Here is a 24,732-nt window from a genome sequence, read left to right as displayed (position 1 = left end):
TATATATATATATATATATATATATATATATATATATATATATATATATATAAAGGAGACAATAAGTCCCTCTCTACATTATATACATTTTATTTGGTAAAAAAATATGTATATTTTTCAAATATTTACCTCTATTACAATTAAAATAAAACATTCTGTAAATAATAATTTATTGTTTTTAATAATATTTATTGCAATTGCAATTTTCTAACAGGAGATAATAGGACAAAGGTCAATATTGTTTTCACGATTAATCAAATGTTTTTCGACATTTATTAGAATGAACTGATTGGACAGTGTGATTTCGCGAGTGATGAAAAGTGAAAAGTGACGCAACAAAATACTACGATTTACCTGGTTAATCAAACAATCGACTTCGACATCAGACTTGTCGTTCAGCAGGGTATAAAGAGCGATCGCCATTCCGTCCCTTGCCGAATAATAAATTCGTTTGACCAGCGACTGCTGGGGCTCGTCGATTATCTCGCAGGTAGTATCCATCCTCGTGAATGGCTCGTGCCCGAGCAATGTTCAGGTAGTTCAGGAAAAGAATCAGCTGAGTCCACTCAGAGACGTGGTAACCTCAAAACTCATGTTCCTCGCTCATCAGCGCGCGGAAAATACATCGCACGTTATCGTCGTCACTGCCGCAGTGTCGCCATCGCCACCGCCGTCGTCGTCGTCGCGATCTATTTTAAGATTGTGTTGCACGCAAAAATATAGCGATTTCGAATGCAAAAATAAACCGCGACAAAGCGGTTTTTACGCGGCGTCGCGAGCCCCTTTGTGACTTTGTCGCTACGACGTCAACGGCAAACGTTGATATGCCATGAGGTCCCCGTTCGCCTTCGCAATCGTGTCACTCGTTTGAAAGTACAGCAGTTCGCTGAACAAATCCGAATCATTTACTATTCGTCGCGATTGTTTACTTACGGGAACTTGCGGAAACACTTGCTCCACTTGTAAGCTTCCGATCATCAATGGATCCGATTATCCGAATGTGCATTGGACATGTCACAGAACGTATCGTGACGTCGCCAATTGCGATCGATGACAATCACGGAAAAGGTGTTGGATTGGGCTTTTTGATGTAATTGACGTGAACCGACCAATAACGACGCAATGTTTGTTCTCACCAGCGGAACTTGCGATGAAAATTTGCGCAAATTGCAATTTTCCGCAATATGAATTATGAAGTGATATTTATAAAATCTTGGAATCAATTATGTATCTTGAAAATTACAAGAGCAAATTTCTATTTTTAATTTTAATCTCTGTTCAACTTATTCTTTTTTTTTTGATCTACTAAAAAAAGACAGAATTATTAATTTTAATCCAAGATTAAAATTAAATTATATTGGTAGAAATAAGTATATTAGTAGGGCATAAGTGACGATAATGAAATTATAAATGTTTATGAAATTATAAATGAATTGGTATTTTATTTTTGGCTCCTTATTTCACAAGATATATAATCAACTTCTTGATTTTATATATATTTATTAATTCTTCGCAGACATAAAGTTTTTAAAGATATCATCGATACTTTGATTGTGAATTCTAGTGATTATATTTAAATCTGTACAAATAAAATACAATCCGATTTTTACGATGGTAAAAATTTATTGTTTAATTAAATTCTTTGACAAATATATCAGATTTTGCTCAGATTTATAATCAAATATTGCTATGATGAAAGAATTAAAATTCCATGTTGCTGGATGATTAAAATTATCTCAAACATATGTATATAATATTCGATATGCTACATAATTATCTAAATTGATGCTACATTTCTTTGTCTAGATGGAATCTGAAAATCGTCTCAAAACAGATTTATAAGATGATATTGGATGAAAACTTGGATTTTATGAATACTGCTTCTTCTAAATTTTACCTCGACAAAAGAAAATGAGAAACGATGCAGTAGACGATATTATAACCGATATACATATATTTATATGCGAACTTGTTGTATATCTCGCGTAAATGCGCAGATATCGTGACTCGTAAAATTTTATCCACAATGTATGAGAGGGAGAGATTCTTTATAAAAAAATTTTTTTCATTGAAGTTTCAATGACAGGATAACTCCATCTATGTTAGAAATCAAATCAAAAACTTTCAAACTTCGAAATTTATTTGTATAGAATTTTTATGAACTTTCATACATTAATAAACTCTATAAATATAAATTATATCGTAATAACGTAAATTAATATATATTCAAATCTACTGCGATTCACAAAACTTATTTTCTATTTGGTACTTGTCACATTATAATTAAATTACAATCATTTTAAGTCGATCTTTTATATATTCTATTTTCAGACATGAGAAATTAATCTCTGTATACATAATACTTCTGTAATACTTCTGTCGCTATACTTTTCATTCTGGATGCACACATATGTAGACAGTTGCAAACATTCTTTCATTGTTATTTATGTACTTATTTATATGTACTTATTAACACATCATAAAAACTGTTAAAAGATAACTAAATATATATATTTATATATAACTATAAATAGTATATATATTCATTTATTATAAAAATGTATATTTTCTCTTTTTACTTCTCTTATTTATACATATATCTTGTACTCTTCCACACGAGATGATAAATTATTAAATACGGGCAACTGTCACAGACGCGATCCAATTTAAGGGCACGTTCACACTTTGACAAAAAAATAGAAAGCAGAAAATAGAAAGCAGCAGTTGGTTTTGTGCTATGTCGCTATGTTAACGACTCAAAAAGTTACAATTTTAAACAAATGAAGCCTTTTTACTAAGCTATTATGAAGTCTATGAAGGAGCATAGTATTATGTAATAAAAGAGGATCCAGAGATCCACAACCTCCTCGGAGAGCAGAAGCTTCGTTTGTTCAAAATTGTAACTTGTGTATTCTTGAGTCCTATCGTCAACACAGCAATTTAGCATAAGTTCTGATTGACTGCTGTTTTCCTGCTTTTCTGTTAAGGTGTGAACATGCTCTAACTATTAAATAGACAAGAATGCTGTTTTCTCGTCGATAATCACTTGGTATAATCATAGTACAGCTTGGTACGCGCATTGAGAGTTTAAATCTATTTGAGATTATTCTTGTCAATTGTCGCGAACGTCGTGCTTGGAGTGTTTGCGCGAAACATATACGTGAGAAATATCATGGGATAGAGATAAATAGGCAAGGAGATGGGAAAGGACTATTACAAGATACTTGGCATAGCCAAAGGAGAGAGCAACGAAGAGATAAAAAAGACATATAGAAAGTTAGCCTTATGATATCATCTTGACAACAACAGAAGCCCCGGAAACAGAAGCTGAGGGAAAATTCAAGGAAATAACCGAGATGTATAAAGTGTTATCGGAAAGAAAGTTAATGATAAATTCGGCGAGGAGGGTCTGAAAGATGGTGCTTCGGCTAGCGGAGGCGGAGGAGGCCACGTATATCTCCCGCGGCGATCCCAGGGCGATGTTTGCTCAATTCTTCGATTCAACCAGCCCTTTTCACAATTTGTTCAAGTTCGCTGGTAATCGTGGAGGATTCGCATTCCACGACGACGACGACATAGACATCGACATGGATTCCTTCGGACTTGGCACGGGATCATGTGCGACAAAGCGGCGCATTTCGGTCGCATTCGTTTAATTTTGCGAGCCTGAATACTAAAGGAGGGCAAAGATCGTGCCCAAGAATCGCGACCATTGCATTCCTTGCCCGACATCAAGATGAGACGAGAAAATGCCCTGCGTTCGTGATCTCTTCAGCCAAAGACGGTGCTTCGCACGAAACGTGACAACTGGTAGCATCATTATCATGACACGTATAAATTCTTTCATGCGCGCAATTGCGCGTATTTGCGCGAGACTAAATTCGATCCTAATATCTGCAATAAGTCACTCTCTAATCTTTTACACTAATGAGATTCATTAATAGCAAACGCAACAAAGAGATATGCATTTTGGGCGATTTGGGGAGCATGCAGGGAGCACACTGAATTCCACTTTTTATTTAATTTTATCTGATAAATCTGAAAATCATAATTAAAATATTCTTAGCTTAATATTTTTATAGAACACATTGTTAGCATCTAAGTCTTATTTAGCATCTAAAGACATTACTTAAAACAATCTTGAAATAAAAATGGATTATTTATATTTAAAACTATATTTAAAACGATCTTAAATATAAAAAAAAAGATTATGAATACTGGCTTTAATATTTGGGAAAAGGGGCATATTTTAAAGAAAAATATAATGATTGCTTTTATCATTTTGTTGAGTCATATCAGTGAATTTCTTTCTTTCAATCCATTTTTATTAAAAACAGATAGCTTTAATTATTTTTATCAATATTTGAAAACAAATCTTTCTTTTAAAAGATGCGCTTGCGAAACGAACTCTCTATCTAAAATCAAAATTTATTAAATAACCAATTTATTTTCTTTAGTGTTAAAAGCCACAATTTTAATAAGAAACAGATTAAGAGAAATTTGCTAACATAATGATAAAATTCAACTGTTGTTTTTTCTGTTTAAAATATATCTTAAATTTTTTCAGAATTATTTTGACTATATTTTTGGATCAATAAGTAAAATTGAATATAAAAAAAATGAAATCAATAATTCTTATTTCCCAAATCACCCGAAATGCATACCTTTTCATATCACATTGTAATACAAATTCTGACATTGCAACACACATACATATTGTTACTACACAATCATTTTAGAGATGATTTCTAAGATTTAAGAGATAAACTTCTAATATTCTTGAATATCCATTATATCAAGTTTCCAAGCATTCATTAAATATTTTATTATTTTTTATATAAAAAGTTATATATACGACATATAAATATATATATATATATCATATATAGTGCGTTAAAAAAGTATTACTTTTTAAAGAGAAAGGTTTCAGAAACTATAAGTATAATATCATACATTAACTAGATCTTTCATCATATTTTATATTTTTCTCTGAACGTAATTTTTTTGTATTTTCTTTTCTTTGTTGAGGCATGATATTTGTAATTTCAAGAATATTTTTTTTTTATTTAGAGAAGAATTTCTTTTTTTTTAATATAAATATTTTGATGTGACAGAATAAAACTGTCAATATTAATAAATATTATCTGTATATTTACAAAGTCATTTGGATATTCAAGGAATATTTGAGAATACGTGAATATGCTGTATGGAATATTTTCTTCACACAAAAATTTGTATGTAAAAATATTCCATACATCTCTGTATATATCTGTGTTAATAATTTATAATTCGTCGATTTTTCTAAAATCATTTGGCATCCTATTGATATATATTTTTCGCACGTCTTCGTGCATTACGGGAATAAACTCGTTGAAAATACCAATCCGAATCGTTAGGTTGATTCACACGTCTTCGTGCATTTCTACGGGAATAAACTCGTCGAAAATACCAATCCGAATCGTCAAGTTGTCGATGCTTGCTATACTTATAAGATCTGCACAAAATAGCATTACTTTTTAAAAATAATAATTATTTATAAGCGCATTAAGTTATTTGAATTCATAATAGATTGCAATATTATATAAATTGTATTTTGTTGGAAATTAATACCTTTCCTTATTATTCTTTTCATTTGTATTTATATAGTGTTGATTATCTTGTTTCATTGTGCAACTATCAAACGAAGAATGTTTAGACATATGATAATTAACTGTTTGCTCCGATATGTGATTCTTTATTTTATTTTGAGAGGGTATATACTTTTTTTCATAATTTGCTTTATCATTAATGACATTTTTGGTGAGGCCATTTGATTTAAAATATTCTTTTTTCTTTGGTCTGTTTGTTTCTTTGGCAGGCAAAATTTTTACAGAATTTTCGTGATCCATTATAGTTTTCTTGCTATCATATTTATATTTGTAATTCTTTGTTTTATACTGAAACAAATTTATTATTTATATTTATCATATGAAATTTTTTATATTATACAATTTTTAAATATATTTACTATTTTATACATATACTATTTATTCATTTACAATTCAAAAAATTATGAGAAATTTTATACAACAGGTTTACAACTTACAGTCGGTACGGTGTCAAATATGCTCATATTAATATTAAATTCTGAACAATAGTTAGTGGAAAGTGGACATGTATTTTTCAGTTGCGCTAAAATAATATCAAAACTATTATCTGATCGTAAGTCATCATTCTTTCCTTCGCAATACTCAACTGATTCTTTAATATCTTCTTCATTATCCTCAATCAGTTGTTTTAAGAATTCATTATCGTATAGTATATTTTTCAAATGGTATAATTTCTTTTTCAATTGATGTCTTAATTTATTCATATTTTCTATTACCTTAGAGATAAGTAACTGAGAAGTGTTACGTATCTCATTTCTGGCATTTCGCAAAAATCTGTTATATAATAAAGTAGTTTATAATTACACGGCAATTTATAATAAACAAATTATATGTTATTATTTATAGTATATACTTACTTCATAGTACTAAATTTGTCTATATTTTGTCTTTTCTTCTTTTTATTTTTCAAAGCGTCTTCTTTATCATTATCATGAATCTTATGAGTATACTTTTTATCATATTTTGTGTTTAATACTGTATTATCGGTTTTTATATGCTCTTTTACATTTTTTGTCTTTGTATTTTCTTTTGTAGTCGTTTCGCTAACCAAATTTTTTGATATATAGTTTGAGAAACAAAATTTATCATGATCTTTAAACAACTCATTATTCTCGGTCAATTGTTTTAAAAGTTTATCATCAGGTAGTTTACTTTTCAAATGACACAATGTTTTACTCAATCTATGTCTCTCTTTAGCATATTTATTATATACTTTTAATATTACTTTGCTCACTTTTTTTATTAAATTAGTGAGAAGTGATTTAGAAGCAATATGCATTCTATCACTGTTGTGCTGCAAATAGCTGCAAATAATAATAACTTAAATATACAATAATAATTTACTATTTAGATATTAAATATCGATTTATTACTGATACTTACTCTAAGATAATAGGATCAAATACAACTTGCGTGTTGTTCACAAGTAATGTCAATGTATCATAAAATGCTTTTGTATTATTTACAATATCCAATGTCTTATTAATGTCATTTTTCAAAGAATTATTATCATCGTAAATAAATGTCAGGGATGACAATACATGTAGAGAATTTTGAAGTTGATCCAACGGATATGAAGTAGAATTGAAAAATTCCTTAGTAATTGTGATAGGTTTACTACTTGTTTTATTAGAAGAATCAGTAATTTCGATAAATTGTGTTAAAATTTGTTCTGTAATTTTTACATCTGTTGGCATATGTGCTTTAATTTCATTTAACATAGTTTTCACTAAAAGTAAAAATTATGATGTAAATGAAGTGAATCTACAATAGATGTTGGACCTTTTAAAATATTTTGTTTATCTTTACCATCTGTTAATTCCTTGCAAGTATTAACAATGTTATGACTTGCAGTCTTAAGGCTTTCAACATCAATTTCATTCGAGACTGGACAGGTTTTAAAAATTGTGAAAAAGTAACTAAGAGTCACACCGACAATTATACCGAATACATAAGCAATGAGAGTGTTCCATATATCTTTCTATAATAAAAAAGAGATTTATACTTTATTATCTAAAAAAAACATTAAAGATATTTGGAATATAATCTTATTATATTCCATTGTTAGATAATGCAAGAATACTTATGCAAGAAGCTTTAACTAAATATAATTACTACAATACCTGTTTATTTGTTTGTACTTCCAGTATTTGTAGAGACTTGCATGGCCTACGATTAAATTGACAAATTTGGAGATTTGTATTAACAACATCTGTGTCACTTTCCGTTATAATTGATATACCATCGGATATATCTTCTGATTCTGTATTTATACAAGATACTTTACTATCATTATCTTTCATTTGTGCAATCTCATTACCTGAATCCTTCAAAAATAAAAAAAGTTAAGCATCTTGTTGATTCAGTTCAGTTTTAACATTACTTGTGTCTATATACTCAAATTTTAATTACATCATATTTATCATTACATCATATCACTTTATATAATATAATTACTCACCTTTTGTGTCTCTGATGATTGAAAATTTTTATCATTATTACTATGATCGATAATCCAACTTAATTTTATCCAATCGTCCTCATTTTCATCCACTTCTACATCAACATTTATGTTATCGAGACATATTTCGTTAATATTTACGTCATCCATCGTCTGTCTTGTAAAACAAAGATTTTTATAGTTCTTTTTGAAGATTTATTAAACACTGTGAACCGAAATCCGAAAGTTCTTCAACTGAGTCACGGCAGAAAATATTTTACTGAATATGTGCCAAATAGCCAAATTTCAAGCACAGATCTTAGGCTATATTTCAACGATCTATCTCTATAATTTATATATTCTATATATTCTACGATGCTATCCAAATTCCGTTTATGCAACACAAGTCACCTTTGTCCTTTGCAGTTTATATATATCAAGAATAATTTTGATTAAGAAATTATTAAGCTGATTTGACATTCCCAGTAGAAGACAGCAAACAATAAATAGTTGCTTTCAGTCGCGTTCAGAATAATCGCTGAGAATCAGTCAAATATGATTGGTTCTTACCCGTAGATCCAACTAGCTAGATTGACGCAAGACGCAATATACATTTAACAATCTTTTAATTTAATCTGATAAATGTGAAATAAGACAAAAATAGCATTGACAAGAAATAGTCATCGAGTTATTTATATATATATATATATATATTATACGTTGTATAAGTGTTTATGTAAATATTCAGAGAAATTTTAGTAATATATATAAATGATTCAAGATTTAAATTATCAAAATAATTATCAGATTGTATTTCTAAGAAATTGATTAAATTAAAATTTCGAAAATTCTAATTAAAGTGATTAAAGTGTGATTAATTTTGGCTCAATTTTTAATTTTGCAGATTTAAACTATTTGATATAAATATATAAGATATATAAGAAAATGCTTTGCTTTAGAATACACGTCATTTATCTCAAAAATCACACTTGCGCATTCATTATTGGTCAACACGGACAAATGAAAACCTGATTGTCCCACCATATATATGCGTCAGCCAATGAACGCGCCAATTATTTCACGATTAATCAATTCACACATTCACAACTTTGACGATTTTTTATTGAAAAAATTCCAATTATTAATATACTCTAATTATTCAAGTCTTTTGTATAAATAATATTCATAGAGATCGCTCAAATTTCAATAATTTTATTTGGTATATAACTTCTAAATTTTTCTAACAGTAATAGTTGATCGTATATTGTTCTTTGGCTAAGATTTACATGTTATAATATTCCGAATGTATTCCGAATGTATTTCCGATGTATTCCGAAAAAAATCTCAGCTCTTTTAATTGCGTTGAAATAATAAATATATTTTTTGTACATTTGTTTTACTTGAAATGCAAAGGCTACAAAGAACAAATGTTCAAATCAGAAAAACTCATGCGATTGGTAGCCTTAGGAAATTTACAAAATTTTTACATCTGAAGGATAATTTTTTACGTCACATGAATCATATCTGTTGCATTAAAATGTGCTGCATTAACGTCAAATAAAAAATTAAATGACTAGGTGAATAGATTTGTTTTTTGCAATTGGACTTTTCGATTTATCTTTTTTCTTTTTCTCTCTAAATATCTAATCATATACCTATTTCATTTTAAGTGCAGAAAGTATAATATAGTGTAGTTACAAAGAACAGATCTATCATGGGTAGTTTTTATCGTCAGATTTTGTACTGAATTTACAAAACAGTAAATGAAATTGCAAACATATCGGCAAAGAATTACTGTATTACTGTGTGCTTCGCAACAACTGAAACTAAGTACTGTATGTATTTTCTGCGAGTTACTATAATTGTAATCTAAAATAGAAAAAAAAGAATTTGAGGTAAAAACATGGGGGAATATTATTTTATTATACAGAAATAAAAACTCTGGAAAACGTGAAGGAGAAGACTATCGGAATGATTGAGCACAATTTTCCATCTTTGAAAAATGACCGGATACTTAAGGCAGCACGTGGGGAGCCGGTTGACAGAATTCCAGTTTGGGTTATGAGACAAGCGGGAAGATATCTTCCCGAGTTTCAAGAAATCAGAGCTCAGCACGATTTTTTCACAGTTTGTCAAACTCCTGAATTAGCATGTCAAGTGACTTTACAGCCGATAGAACGTTTCGATCTGGATGCCAGTATAATATTCTCAGATATCCTAGTGATCCCTCAGGCGATGGGCCTAAAAGTTGAGATGGCACCAGGAGTAGTAAGCACTCTTTCAATTATTTATTTTCACATAACAATCAAGTGATTCATTAATGTACTTCATGTTCATTATTGCCTCTTTATTCTATGTAAATAAGAAGTATCTGTTAGGGTCCAGTTTTGCCTCAGCCTTTAGTTGATCCCAATGATTTATCACGACTCATACAACCAAATGTGAATGAAGCTCTGAAGTATGTTGGAGATGCTATAACATTAACTCGACACAAGTTGAATGGTAGAGTGCCATTGATAGGATTTACTGGAGCTCCTGTAAGTATTTTAGTATTATCCAAAAAAAAATTTAAAGTATGAACATACTAAAAATTTCTTTGATACAAAGATAATTATTTTTTTGTATCCCAAGGAGGACAAGAAAATCAAAATGATGTCAATATGACATTAAATTGACATTATTTTCTTGTTCTCCTTGAGATATTAATGTATTTATATATTACATGTTAATATAAAATAGTTAATTTGTTTCATATACAGTGGACTCTGATGGGTTACATGATTCAAGGAGGAGGCAGTTCTACAATGGCAAAGGCGAGATCCTGGTTATATAAGTATCCAGAAGATACTCATAAATTGTTACAGATGATTACAGATGTTATTGTGGATTACTTAGTAATGCAAGTGAAAGCTGGTGCTCAGGTATATAATTAAACGTATAATTTTTTCTTTTGTAAGGAAGAACTCTTATATATTAATATATTATGTATATATGCAATATATAATGACATAATTCAAAAGAAATAACTGTTATATCCTTTTTTCAAGTTACTTCAAGTTTTTGAAAGCAATGGAAATTATTTGGACGATGCATTATTTACAAATTATTCTTTTAAATATCTCAAACAAATTAGCGAACGTGTACGAAAGCAATTGAAAGAAGCAAATATTCCAGAAGTGCCTATGGTAAAATGTTTTTCATAACTATTTCTAACCAGCAAATTACTTTAAAAATTAAAATAGATAAATTATATATAAATATTAAACGTATATCTAGATTGCTTTTCCAAAAGGCGCAACTATGAATTCTTTAAAAATTCTTGCGATGGATCAAAGTTATGAAGTTATAGGTCTTGATTGGACTGTAGATCCTATAGAAGCCAGAAAACAGCTTGGTGCTAATGTTACATTACAAGGGAATATGGATCCTTGTGCAATGTATTCTTCACAGGTATGTTATCTCTTTTTAAAAAATTATAATTTCAATTTTAAATATAATTATTTGATATTGACTTTTATACAAAATTATTACTAAAAAATAAAGTAAGTTAGATTAGTAATGGTATTACTACTAATCATCGATTGAGAAATATTCACAAATATTATAAAGATATTGAATTTATCGTCTTTAGGATGAAATCATTGCTCGTGCACAAAAAATGGTGTCAAATTTTGGTAAAACTCGATATATTGGTAATTTGGGACATGGCATTTTACCGGATACTCCGATTTCATCCATGGAGGCTTTTATTAAAGGAATGCACTCTGCATAAGTATATGTTTTATAATCAAAACATTATATATAGTTTATAATCAAAGCATTTACTATGCAATTGTTATAAACAATTACAATTATTGTTATTAAATACATAGCATTGTTTTATCTTTTTCTTTTAATAATTGTATATTCTTTTAATAATTGTAAAATTTTATTATGATATCTCTAATGTCAAAAGTATTTTTTGAATATCGATTTTCAATAAAGGGAAATCTTGGTTTGTTCGTTCCATTACATGTTTTAAATAATCACGAAGAATCTGTTCCTTTTGGAATTCTTCACTTAATGTAGCTTCACTCTTGAAAAGCATTTTGTATCGGCCACTTTTAATGTCTTGTAGCATTTTAGCTTTTCGTTGCTTAAAAATTAATGCCTGCAAATTCTGCATGTAACAGAAGATTTTTTTTAGTTATGATAACATTAATGTTAAACAAATAGTAATTTTGAATCTTATGAAATTAAGAGGAATTATTAATTATTCATATTACATACACGATATTTAACAGCTTCTATTTGTGTAATTCCTTGATCCAAATTTGGGATGTCATTTTGCATCACTTTCAATGCTGTTTGCGATTCGTCACATTTGTCTACTGCATCCTTTATTTGATTTTCCAGCTCCAATATTCTATTTTCAATCTTTTTTGTATCCTATAATAAACACTTCATTAGAGAAGTTACATCAATTAAGCTACTTAATGTAATTAAATATAGTAATATAAAACTATATTTAATGTAAGTAGGATTTACCTTCACGATTTGTTTTATTTTTAACTTTTGATCAGCAAGACGTTTACGAAATATAACTTTCTGATTATGTTGTCCTTTAGGATCTCTTTTAAGTTTGCTCATAACTTTATCTAATATAATATCTCTTCGTGCAATACAAAATTCCATATCATGGATCAATTTTTCTTGTACCCTACGCAAATGTAAGAGGCGCATTTCCATTTTATGAATTTCACTTTTCATCACTGTGATATCGCCACCATCACTATGATCATCTTTCAATTTCTTCATCGCTTCTTGCATTAATTTCACCTAAAAGCATAAATTAAAAATTATGTGATACTTTTCTTGATATAAATAAAAATATATAATATTTGATTTTTAAAATATTACTTTCTTCTCCCATGATAAGCTTTCTTGTTGCACTGCATCTAGATTATCCTTTAAAAGTGCCTTTTCCTCATATAACTGCTTTAAATCGTTTTGCATCTTTATTAGATTTAATTCTGCATCTTCGAGAGCTTGTATCCCTTCCATTTTTTTAATAAAATTTTTGTCTTCTAATTCCTCTTTCAGTCCTTTTTGAATGACTAATTGTGAATTTATTTGTACTATTCTTTGTTGCAGAAGATTTAATGTTCTCTCCATGTTCGAATCTTCTTTATCAAGCATGTTCAAAGCATGCTCTAGTTTCAAATTTTTTTGCTCCATAATCATAATTTCTTTATTAAAAAGATTATGTTCTTGCAATTGTAAATCTTTCTGTTGACTCAGTGTAATCATATATCCTTCTTGGCGAATCCATAATTGTTGTGCTTTCTGATCATTTTGCTGAATTTCTTCTATATTCTTTTCCAAGGTTATTATTTTCATATCAAGAGGATTAACTTCTCTATTTTCTCTATGCGATAATATCTGTAAGAAAGAATAATGATGTAAAATATTCGCGTAGAATTTTTGTTAATGTTCTTACCTCTTCAATAATTTTGTTCACATTGACAATTTTTCTTTGTTCCTTCTCGATTGCTGTGTCATGCTTCTTGATTTCTTTCTGAATCTCATCTATCTCTTTCTCTTTTTTATTATTATTTTGCAAGAGTTCCTCGAAGTCTGTCTTCTCGTAAGTTATGTTTGAATTAAGTTGTTCCAATTCCAATAATTTTTTGCTACATGAATTTTCTGTTTCTGCTAATAACAATTCTTGTTCTTGTACTGACTCTTTAGAATCTAATAATAATTTATTCAAATATTGCGCCGCTTTGTTATGCGCAACTTTTTCTTCTAGTTTGCTATATATATTTTTTTCTAACTCATTTTGCTTATTTAGATATTTTGTAAATTTTTTATCTATTTCTTCCTCTTCATGTAACAAATATTGCCATTCCTAAAATACAAGACTATTATAAATGATATATAATCGTGTAAAAATAAAATTTTTTAGAGATATATTTTAATTAGTAATTTAATTTTAAAACAATGTTTTATGTTTTTTTTTTTTCAATAAGTATACGTTAATATTCTAAATACATTTTGAGCTAAATCAAATTCATGTTGCTCCTGTTCACTAAATTTTGCTATTTTTACTAATTCAGATTCCAAATTATTAAGTTTATCACTTCCGGTTTCCACTAATTTTATATTATTCAGAATATTGTCTTCTATTCGTGTATGCAATGAGGTCAGATTTTCATTGTTCTCTGTTTCTTTACAAGTTTCTTTCTTTAACTTATCTACTTCCGTTTGTAATGTATTAAAAGATTCACGTATTTTCCTGAAACAATTCATTGTTACAATCTTTCATAATGAGGAAACTTTATCAAGACAGTTATTTCTTCCTATTAAAGTCATAGATATGATTTAATTACGATTCTATTGTATGTTATATTAACTTATTTTATCTCCCATTACAATTTTATTCACTCAAATCCTTAAAGATTATCGAGAGATTACGTACTCACGCTCTGTATTTAGTTGCTCATAAACTTTATTCCGATTAGTAATATTCAACACAACAGAATTCCAAGTGTTGCATAAATTCGTATGCTGCTTATGCAACGTTTCTAGATCAATATTAACATCAGTAATCATCTGATTTATTTGAATTTTTTCTTTATTTTTTAACTGCAGTTGCGTGTCTAAATTGGTTATCTCGTTTTTAATTTTCCAAACTTCTTCCATGAGTTTATATATTATGCAATCTTTCTGCTGTTTTTGAGCAATTAGATCTCGTTGAATTATCTTATCTTTTTTTGATACTTGTTTAGAAATAATCAAGCTATTTTCAAGCTCTGTTTGCAATTTTGAGAATTGTGCTTGCAAATCAGTAATCTGTTCTAATTCGTGCATGAGATTCTCTTCTTTCCTTTTCTCTTCCAATAATTTAATGTGGGTATCTTTGTGAACCTCTTTGGCATTTTTTACGTGTGTATCTTTCTCTTCGCGCTGCAAAATTACATTTGCTATCATGCTTTGATACTTTTCAATTGTCTTTTGTTGTTGCGCTATTTCCTGTTGAGCATAGTACAGTTGTAAACCTTCTGTTTCACGTTCCTTCTCTAGAACTTTTATATTAGCCTCCTGAAATATTTGCAATGAATATTTAATAAGAATAACATTTTTTTTGTGTTTCTTTTTATTTATCAGACAAATCCTTTAAGTCTAAAAAAATAAGGATTCAGGTACTTACAAGCTCTAATATTTCACTATTTAATTTATTGTCGATACGAATAAGATGTTCTCGTAGAGCATTTTGGAATTTTGTCATCAAAGGATCATCTGGATCCATAACATCTGGTACATTTAAAGACTTTGTATCTATCCAAAACTTTCTTGTGACTTGTTGACTCTCTGGCGGTTCCATATTATTAGCAGTATCAGGAGAAGGATCAGAAGTGCTATTTGCAATCAAGGTAGTCATTATGGAATGTCGTATCGCACAATTCTTTATAAAGAGCTTCTATCCTGAAATCATATATATAGAAACAGCTTTAGACTTATCAGATTGTTGTTGATTCACATCAAATTCGTAGTCAAGGGAGTATATGACATATCATTGTGATGGTATACAATCAATATTTTCTTATTTGAACTTGTTTTAATACAGTTTGGCTTGTTTAAATTAAAAACATTGCATAATAAATTTCATATATGTGTGAGACATCAAGAATCATCATTTATGAAGAAAAGGGATAACATACATCATATATATTTTAATTTTTATTCAAATAAACTCAGTTTTTGAACATATTAAGATACATAATAATAATTTTATTAAGATAAAATAGTAAAAACTATATTAAGATAATAAATATATAAAATAATTTGTTTGATAAAATATTTTACAAGTTCATAAAATATTAGTTCCCGCAAGATAATTTTATTTTATTTATCGATAGTTGATAATTAAACTTCCAATAATCTCGTCTTTCCAATATGTGGTGTAAGAACATGAATTATTGAAAATTATAATTTATAACATATCGGAAAGATTTTGTAAATATATCAGTAAAAAAGAGAGGTATTAAATGATCTTACGTGACTTAATAGAGTCGCTCGAGACAGATCGGTGTGGATCAAAAGAAATTCGAATTACGTGGTTAACAGATAGAGCATTGTCGGCGCTGTCACCGTCATATATGACGCGCGTTAATTGCCACTTTGCCAGTCGTTTCACCGTAGTTTCCGTGTTGGTGTGTTGTGACAGTTCGCTCGGAACAGCGCGGTGTCGAGGTTCAATCGTTAGATTAGATGCTTCTATGATTGTCGTGAGACTCGTTGTGGGATTATAGAATGATCGAACTTTGTGTGGACGCTCGTTGAGGGTTAACGTTGGCATAGTGATGCAGAACGCGCGTGTCAGCGATGAGAATATGGAACAAAGTTGGCCGGAGAAAAGGACGATCAGATTCCGACAGTATGATACTGACAAGTCCAAAACTCATGTGTCATGTCACGACAAGCGCGTGGAGAATGTGGATCTTACGCACTATAGGCCGCAATTATCCGACAGCCAAGATGCGCAAAAGAAGAAGCAACGTAAGTAATCGGCAACATCTGACACGACACAATTTTCCAATGGACTTGTGTCCTAAGTTCGTCCCTCGGAAAATTGTGTGATATACCTGTGTGTTAGAGATATAATAATTATCGGTACAGCACAATGGAATATATGTATAATATATGTATAAATCAAGAGAAAAGAAAAATCGGCGATACAACAGCGCACATAACATACGCACTAGGAGATAAGATATTAATCACCTGCGAAAATAAGGATCATAAAATTTTCTATAAAATTTATTACAAATGAGAAACTATGAAGAAAAGGAAGAAACAAATGTAAAATAATCCTTATAAACTTTTTCTTTGAGCAGGTTTTTAATATTTGTATTTGTTATAAATCTTATTTGTAATATTTTGTATTATTAATTATTAACTTACTAATTTTTGCTATAATAACAATTACAAATTATTGAATTAGTATTAAGTTATTAGCCTTAATGAACAATTTTTTTTATTCTTCATATAATTTTTTAGAATTTCTATATGATTTATAATTTTTTACAAAATTTTCTCAGATTTTTTATATTGGAATATATTTAAAAAAATGAGAATTCTTCCATATCTTTTTTAGAATTCTTCATTATACATGTAAATTCAGAAATGTTTTATTGTAAGATTTCTAAGATTTTTCATTTTTTAATTTCTGAAAAAACTTATAAAATTTGAGAAAATAAATAAGGTATTCAAGAAGCTTCATAAAATATAATGAACTCTTAAAAATATTACGAAATAATATGAGAAATTTTTTCACACCAAAAACCCAGATAGCACAAAGAATTCAAAAAGAATTTAGTAATATATCATATCAAAAGAATTCTTTTTCTGAAAAGAATTCTTGTTGCATCTAAAATAAGTTCAGAATTGATGACATATCACTGAATTCTTTTTGAACTCTTTTGAACTCTGTGCTATCTGGGAAAGTTTATTCAAATAATATTGAATTTATGTTTGATTTATTTAAAAAATGTACTCTTTTTTTTTTATAGGAGTATCGTTGATGCAATTTTTGAGAACAGAATTAACGAGAGGTTATCAGCTAGAGCATGATGAGGAAAGATTTTCCGCAAGAAGGGAAAAAGTTTACTCGTTCATGAAAATTCCTAGAGAAGTGGAAAACTTTATGGCGTATGGATTCCTTCAGGTACAGCGACAAATAAAACTATCGTGAGAATAGAATACTAGCTAAAATCTCTTAGAATAATTGAATAAGTTAGAATAATTGAGTTGATATTATATATTAGATATTTTATTGTTTTGTCATTGTAGTGTGCTGATTCCTTTCTATTTGTGTATACATTTTTACCACTAAGATTTGCAATGGCTTTGTGGGCAGTGATTACAAGACCTTTACGACACTATCTGAGGTATACAAGAGATATCAATTTAGAGTGAAAGATATTTGTTTATCTAAAAATGTTGACCGGTTTCATTTTTAGGGGTAGAAATGAAAAAGATCATGCAAAGAGTGCGGAAAGATATTTAAGTCCAGCTGAAGTATGTGATTTATTGAAAGGAATTGTAGTGGTAGGTTGCTGGGCAGCAACCTGGAAGGTGGACACCTCCATGATGTATCATTTAGTTAAGAGTCAATCAGTTATAAAGTTATATATATTTTATAATATGCTAGAAGTAGGAGATCGTCTTTTCAGTGCTTTCGGCCAAGACACTATTGATGCACTGCTTTGGACCGCTACTGAGCCACAATCACGTTCGAATTCTACTCGTACGAAACATTTCGGTACATTACCGCATCTCCTGTTTGCCATCACTTATGTGTGTATCCTTTAATTAATTCATCCTTTAATTAATATATCTTTACGATTAATTTGATCATGATCGAGATAGATTTAAGCCGCAACAAAATATGTTTACCTTGACTTTTCCATAAAGTGTTACACAGCATATTAGTATTATTTCAAGCGACGACGTTAAATGTGGCAATTAACAGTAGTAATAAAGCTCTTCTCACAATTATGATGTCCAACAACGTAAGTTGAGCTAGAAAAAATAAAGTACTCATCTTTTTTTTGTATAAAGTATTTCACATGGACTTCTTTTAGTTTGTAGAATTGAAGGGTTCTGTTTTCAAGAAGTTTGACAAGAACAACTTGTTCCAATTATCTTGCGCCGACGTCAGAGAAAGGTTCCATCTGATTATGTTGCTTCTTGCAGTGAGTCTGCAAACGATGAAAGAATACGCATGGCATAGCGATCGTCTCGCTGTCTTGTTACCCGATTGCGTGACGTTATTGTTAGCAGAAGTTCTCGTTGATTGGGTTTGTAAAATAAATTGTATATTATGGAGAATGCAAACGAGAAAGATATTTGCTCAAACATCGAACTAGGATTGTTTATATCACTAAACGATTAAATTATTTGGATCATTTTTATCATTTATAATTTCTCATTTGCTTACCATTAACAAATCTTGTGTAAACACAAGATCATCTCTGTATTTCTGTAAAGGTGAAACATGCGTTCATCACACGTTTCAACGAGCTACCTTCGACCGTCTACAGGGATTATACCGTGAGTTTGGCTTATGACATGGCACAGACACGTCGAGAGACGGCATTCTCGGATCCCTCAGATTTGGTTGCGCGGCGAATGGGCTTTATACCTCTTCCTCTTGGAGTCGCCATGGCTCGCGTATTATGTACGACTCTGACGCCATCCGCAAGACCCGCTAACATCATACTTCTATTATTAGCTTATCTTATATTAGTATCTTTTCGTATATTGAATAGTTTAATCATTCTTGGAAAGGCGTGCGACATAATGTCATCGCATACGCAACCTGATAAAGACGACGTTCCGACGAAGTCTCCGTCGAAGAATCGTGCCAATAGTGTCGATATGAAAAATCCAAATCTTGGCACGGCTATCTTTTCAAATAGCGCCGTCAGCTTGAACAATGTTTGTTTGAACGAGGCGTTTCTGGAGCCGGAAGAGACACAGAAAAGTGAAAAACTTCAGTGTAATTTTGACGAACTCACGAACGTCACGAAAACTGTGTTAAGGACAGGAAGCGAACCCCTTCTTCCACAATGACAAATCTTAATAGCGCAATTAAAATGTAATGATTTTTTTTTTATTTATAAATTGTACATATTTTGTTGTACATATATACATGCACAGATACTATATGGATGGTTTTTTTTGCAATACTTATACATTAAGGTATTTATGTAAGAGTAATAAATTTGGTTACCATTTATTATTAAATTTTCTTATTAAACATCTGTTATATAAGTTATATATAAAATACATTTTATTCGCAATTTTTTTATATTCAATAATTTCTTATTATAATTTTTAATCGTAATTTCATCAAAATGTCGAATTATGAAAAAGTGAGTTATAAAAAGATGTTATATAAGATATGTTACATAAAAGTAAATAGTCATACTTTTTTTTTCTATCTTATCGATAATCGAGTGTGAAGTTCGCGTTTTTACTCACAGTACAGCAAGCAGAATTGAGGATATAATTAATTTAATTGATTCCAGAGTTCTCGTTATACCTACATCAGTTTGTCGACGAGCGTGTGACGAGTTTACGAGTGGCGCGCAGTGGCGCGACGCACGAATAATTTCGCCTCCCTCTCCAATTCGAAATCTCTCTCCGTCCAACCATCGTTCCCTGTCTCTTTCTCTCTCCCTTTCTCTCGCTCCGTCCTCTTCTCTCCCACTCCGCGCAATCTCTCGGTCTCTCGTTCGACCGACAAGCACGGGACCAATGGGACGCGGGACGTCGCGGAGGCGGTGGAGGACGTCGGTCCGCCGCTCTTCAGGAGCCGCGTATCACGCGAATTCGCGCGATAGTAACGACCAACGACGTCCTCGTCGGGTCCCGGACACGACGATCCGCGTATGGCTTCTCCTCTCTCGTGCACCAAAACAAGTTGAATGGACGAGGGTACGAAATACCGAGTGCCAATCGGCGACGCCTGCGTGTCTATGCGCGTGTGTTTCGACTCGCTGTGCTTCTCGTCGTCGCAGCAGCCACGCGCCGACGAGGAGGACGACGTCGTCGCCGCCGCTGCCGCTGCCGGCGCCGCCGCCGACGCCGCGGTCGCAGTCGCCGGTGCATCGACGCAGCTGCCGACGGACGGCGCCGCGGCTGTCGACGGCGGCATCGGTATCGTCGCCACGACCGCTACCACCACGCAAATCACCCAAGTTCCACTCCACATCGGTGCCGGCGGAGGTGCCGTGATCGCCACTATGGGCACCCCTCTCAGGGAGCTTCAGGAGCTGCTGCGTATCAAGGACGAGCGGATCGCCGAACTCGAGGCCGTCGTCTGTTGCCGCGATGCCGAGATCCAGGAGTTGCGCAGCCACCTGGATAAGTTCCTGAGTATTCTGCCCTTCAGCGCGGCACCACCGCTCACGCCGACGAAGCCGCGTACCCGCGATCGTGCCCAGGGCATTTCCGCGGAACCGCCGCTCCAGGAGCTCGCGCCTCTCGCGGTGGTCGATAAGAGCGACAGGTTGGTACCACGCGGCACTGTTTTTCTACTTGTTGCTCGCGGCGCGCGCGCGCGCGTACACCGTCCCTTCTTTTTATTCTTTTCTTCTCGCGCGCACCTTGCACGCTCCTCGAATTCTTCAAATGAATTTAAATGAACTCTATTTTTAACACACATCAAACGTGTTTTTGCGACACTCCAGCTCGACGACAACTCTGGCTATTCGTTGCTTACTTTGTCATTTCTCACTTTGACACCTACAAAACGTAGTCAAAAGTATGGAAAATTTCACGCAGAATTATACTTGGCTAGCGATTTAAATTTGATACGTGCATAAAGGGATGAGGCATTAGCCGCAGTCTTGGATCACGATTCTCAGTTAGAATTCATATAAAGTTAGTTAAAAGTGTATTATAATAGATTTAATACTTCTTATTTTGATGGCTAATACATAAAAGTGTGCGAAATAAATTTGAGATGTCTAGAAAGACGTATATCTTCACCAGTCATAATTTTGGCTGTGATTCTCAGTCAGAATTGTAAAATTAGTTAAAAATGTGAAAATCATAAGCTTACTTTGGCATTTTTTATTTTGATATCTTTATATAAAACTGAAAATTTTTGTGCTAAAAATGAAGATAAATTTCATGCAGAATTATATTTGGTCAGTGTCACAAATTTGATATGTTTAGAAAGAGATACGTCTTTAGTCAACAACCTTGCGATTCTCAATTAGAATCTATATAAAGTTAGTTGAAAATATAGTAATAGATTTACTTTGGCATTTCTCACTTTGACACTTACACAAAATGCAGCCAAAAGTGTCAAGAATTTCGTGCAGAATTATATTTGGTCAGCAAAACAAATTTGAGACGTCTAGAAGGACATACATCTTCACAATTTTAAACTGCGCGATTCTCAATTAGAATCCATGTAAAGTTATTTGAAAAGATAATAATATACTTACTTTGATATTTCTCACTTTGATACCTACACAAAACCCAGCCAAAAGTGTCAAGAATTTCGTGCAGAATTATATTTGGTCAGCAAAACAAATTTGAAAGTCTAGAAAGAGATGCGTTTTTAGTCGCAACTTTGCGATTCTCAGTTAGAATCCATGTAAAATTAGACTTCGTTTTATGTTTCTCATTTTGATATCTAATACATAAAAAGCAGTCGAAAGTGTGGAAGATTCCACGGAAGAATTATACTTGGTCAGCGAGATAAGTTTGATATGTCTAAAAAGAAATGCGTTTCCAGTCTCTCAACCTTGGCTTATGTGATTCTCAGTTAGAATCCATATGTAAACTTGCAATTAGTTGAAAGTACAGTAATACGAATAAGATGACTTCGGTAAACGCGAGTTTTCTCGCTACAGATATGCAAAAAAAACAAGCTTTTGCAGGTGATTATTTTCTCGAGCGTGATCGCATTCGCGCAATAATAATTGAATTCCTCGGTTTTAAGCTTCGATATTTAGCACCTTCATTCTCATCGTCGCATTGTCTACATGTCAACGACTTTATTTGCTATGCGATCGCATACACTGTATGCATTGTAAGCACCGGCGACTCGTCCTCGCCATCATCTCGTGTGTTTTTATGCATACGACTCGAAAAAATCTGGACCTTTCTCCTTCGCTCTAAAATTAAGCTTTCGCGTCCCACTACGTGCCAAAGTAGACATTCGTGGGCATCTGATTACTTCCGACTAGTCCTTATCTTCGACGCTTTTCGAGAGATATGACGTTACCGTCGCTATCTTTTAATTAATCTCAATATCTCTCGCTAAATATAAATTTGTTTCTAAGAGATGCGTTTTTACTAGAAACTTCAAATCGGTATTCATAGTCCGTTCTTATTTCAAGATCGTCTTAAGTGATGTCTTAATTCTAGCTGTACACACTGGGGATCCCCGGATCCCAGCGCAATTTTTTAAATTGAAATTTTTTCTAAATCAAGAATTTCTAAATTTTTCTTTTTTTTTTTTTGAAACTATGTCTCGAAGGTCCTTAATTCTCTTGACTTTTATACATTATAAACTTGTTCCTTAATCAATTCTCCATCGATTGAAAAAAAAAATTAATTGAAATATATCGATTTTAACAGAAGTTACGGTAACAAATATGGATGGGGTCCTAGGGACCTCAGTGTATATATTTAGAGTGCAAAAAACAAGTGTGTAGAGCTAGAGTTAAAATGCTAATACGGTTTATCTTAGATAAGTACGTTAAAACTGTACTTAAGACGGCTTCGAATATGAAGAATCGAATATGAATACCTTAAACTGCGATTCTCAGTTAGAATTCATGAAACTGAATTGGAAGTAATACAAACTTACTTTGTTTTTCATAAATTTTTGATATAAAACACAATTAAAATGTACTTGGTCAACCTTCGAATTGAAAGTCTATCTACTACGGTACATTTGTGAAAAAGAGAAAGGGCGATAGAAAGTTATACTGAATGATAGAATTTCATTATTTTTTTGCATCTACAACTTGGCATGTCAAAATCGTTTAGCTTTCAATTAGAATAGTTGCAGCCGATTGCTATATTGAACGACATTGTAAAGTTAAATTCAACCGTGTCGTGTTATTTTTCAGATTCTATATTGAGATAATGATAACATATATATGACGAGAATTACATGATGTGTAATTTGAATTTTAAAAACCAATGCGCGACGTTGGAACGATCACATATACTTTGTTGAATTATTTTTAATATCTATATCTAAGAGAGGGAGGAAGAGAGAAAGATTGTTTATGAGTGTAATATATTTGTTTTATCGTTACTCGAACATCTCTTTACGAGGGGCATTGCAGTTGTATCGGGTGTTGTATTTCGTGTATCGCGTAATGTTTAGGCGGATTTATTCCGGAACGGATAAATCGTACCATGAAAATGTTTCGTGACTTCGATGATGCGTGGGCACGACATATTGCGTAAAACACGCTTAAAAAAAAAAACGAATGGATTCCTATCAACACGAACGCGTGAACATAAACAGATAAAAAAAAGCATGAATGAACGTGGAATGAGTTCACGTCGGCGTGTATCAATTATCGATTGTATTTGTCATATAGATGTAATATAAATTTTATGCGATCAGTAATACTGATTCGTATAATATTGAATCGATAATATTAATGGTATAAATATTTTTACAACCTTACATGATCAGGATTATTGACAACGTTTCAGTTCAGTTTTATATCTTGTGACGATATGTACATGCATTATAAATCTTAGTCAATAATATTGTCAGCCCAACAAATATTGATATATTATTGATTTTTCGATTTTTTAGTATCAATATCAATTTGTGATAGGTGATATCATTAGTTAGAGGATACTGATATTTGAGAAGAACTCCGGATCACTATCAAGATCCATCAATATTAGCTACACGCGACTAATAATTATTGATATGTTTCAATATTTATGGATACTGATTATTATAGACGTGTAAGGTGCTTATTATAGATTGCGCATTTCCTGATTTTAGCTTCTGTCTTAGAATCAGTATATCACATATGCAGCACAGATCATTCTTGCAAATTGCACACTGAAAAAACATCTAATAAAGAACTATCTATCTAT

At 31.5% G+C, this 24,732-nt stretch overlaps 6 protein-coding genes and 1 pseudogene across 6 annotated transcripts in view; 4 read left to right on the top strand and 3 right to left on the bottom strand.

The window, feature by feature from the left end:
- Positions 1-501, bottom strand: part of LOC105627063 (protein fem-1 homolog B-like) — a 4,666-nt gene extending 4,165 nt beyond the window's left edge. Inside the window, exon 1 of the mRNA XM_012208341.1 lies at positions 355-501. Coding sequence (XP_012063731.1) covers positions 355-501 — 147 coding nt within the window. The remainder of the gene's footprint in view (positions 1-354) is intronic.
- A 2,698-nt stretch (positions 502-3,199) lies between these two features.
- Positions 3,200-3,656, top strand: LOC105627312 (annotated as a pseudogene).
- A 1,663-nt stretch (positions 3,657-5,319) lies between these two features.
- LOC105627311 lies at positions 5,320-8,259 on the bottom strand. The gene is made up of 8 exons (XM_012208597.1): positions 8,110-8,259; positions 7,772-7,975; positions 7,458-7,629; positions 7,032-7,377; positions 6,506-6,952; positions 6,086-6,422; positions 5,611-5,936; positions 5,320-5,494 (listed from the first exon to the last, which is right to left on the bottom strand). The coding sequence occupies exons 1-8, from the start codon at positions 8,257-8,259 to the stop codon at positions 5,320-5,322; spliced, it is 2,157 nt and encodes a 718-aa protein (XP_012063987.1).
- A 1,800-nt stretch (positions 8,260-10,059) lies between these two features.
- LOC105627062 (uroporphyrinogen decarboxylase) lies at positions 10,060-11,970 on the top strand. Its single transcript, XM_012208340.1, has 6 exons — positions 10,060-10,356; positions 10,467-10,625; positions 10,848-11,009; positions 11,136-11,273; positions 11,365-11,538; positions 11,720-11,970. The coding sequence occupies exons 1-6, from the start codon at positions 10,060-10,062 to the stop codon at positions 11,858-11,860; spliced, it is 1,071 nt and encodes a 356-aa protein (XP_012063730.1). The 3' UTR covers positions 11,861-11,970.
- A 49-nt stretch (positions 11,971-12,019) lies between these two features.
- LOC105627310 (coiled-coil domain-containing protein 40) lies at positions 12,020-15,511 on the bottom strand. Its single transcript, XM_012208596.1, has 8 exons — positions 15,281-15,511; positions 14,549-15,171; positions 14,122-14,365; positions 13,568-13,978; positions 12,988-13,509; positions 12,616-12,906; positions 12,358-12,516; positions 12,020-12,247 (listed from the first exon to the last, which is right to left on the bottom strand). Exons 1-8 carry the CDS (start codon positions 15,509-15,511, stop codon positions 12,020-12,022), a joined length of 2,709 nt encoding a protein of 902 aa, XP_012063986.1.
- Positions 15,512-16,433: 922 nt separating this feature from the next.
- Positions 16,434-19,707, top strand: LOC105627060 (protein TAPT1 homolog). The gene is made up of 7 exons (XM_012208339.1): positions 16,434-16,629; positions 17,643-17,797; positions 17,923-18,020; positions 18,093-18,433; positions 18,547-18,644; positions 18,717-18,932; positions 19,123-19,707. The coding sequence occupies exons 1-7, from the start codon at positions 16,434-16,436 to the stop codon at positions 19,705-19,707; spliced, it is 1,689 nt and encodes a 562-aa protein (XP_012063729.1).
- An 857-nt stretch (positions 19,708-20,564) lies between these two features.
- Positions 20,565-24,732, top strand: part of LOC105627059 (cGMP-dependent protein kinase, isozyme 2 forms cD4/T1/T3A/T3B) — a 45,801-nt gene continuing 41,633 nt past the window's right edge. The window contains exons 1-2 of the mRNA XM_012208338.1: positions 20,565-20,682; positions 20,749-21,148. Of these exons, the coding sequence (XP_012063728.1) occupies positions 20,565-20,682; positions 20,749-21,148 (518 nt within the window). The remainder of the gene's footprint in view (positions 20,683-20,748; positions 21,149-24,732) is intronic.

This window comes from Atta cephalotes, assembly GCF_000143395.1.
Source record: "Atta cephalotes unplaced genomic scaffold scaffold00008, whole genome shotgun sequence".
In the NCBI taxonomy this organism is placed as follows: Eukaryota; Metazoa; Arthropoda; class Insecta; order Hymenoptera; family Formicidae; genus Atta; species Atta cephalotes.
The sequence above is the reverse complement of the archived record's forward strand: the minus strand, read 5'-3'. Positions and strand labels throughout refer to the sequence as shown.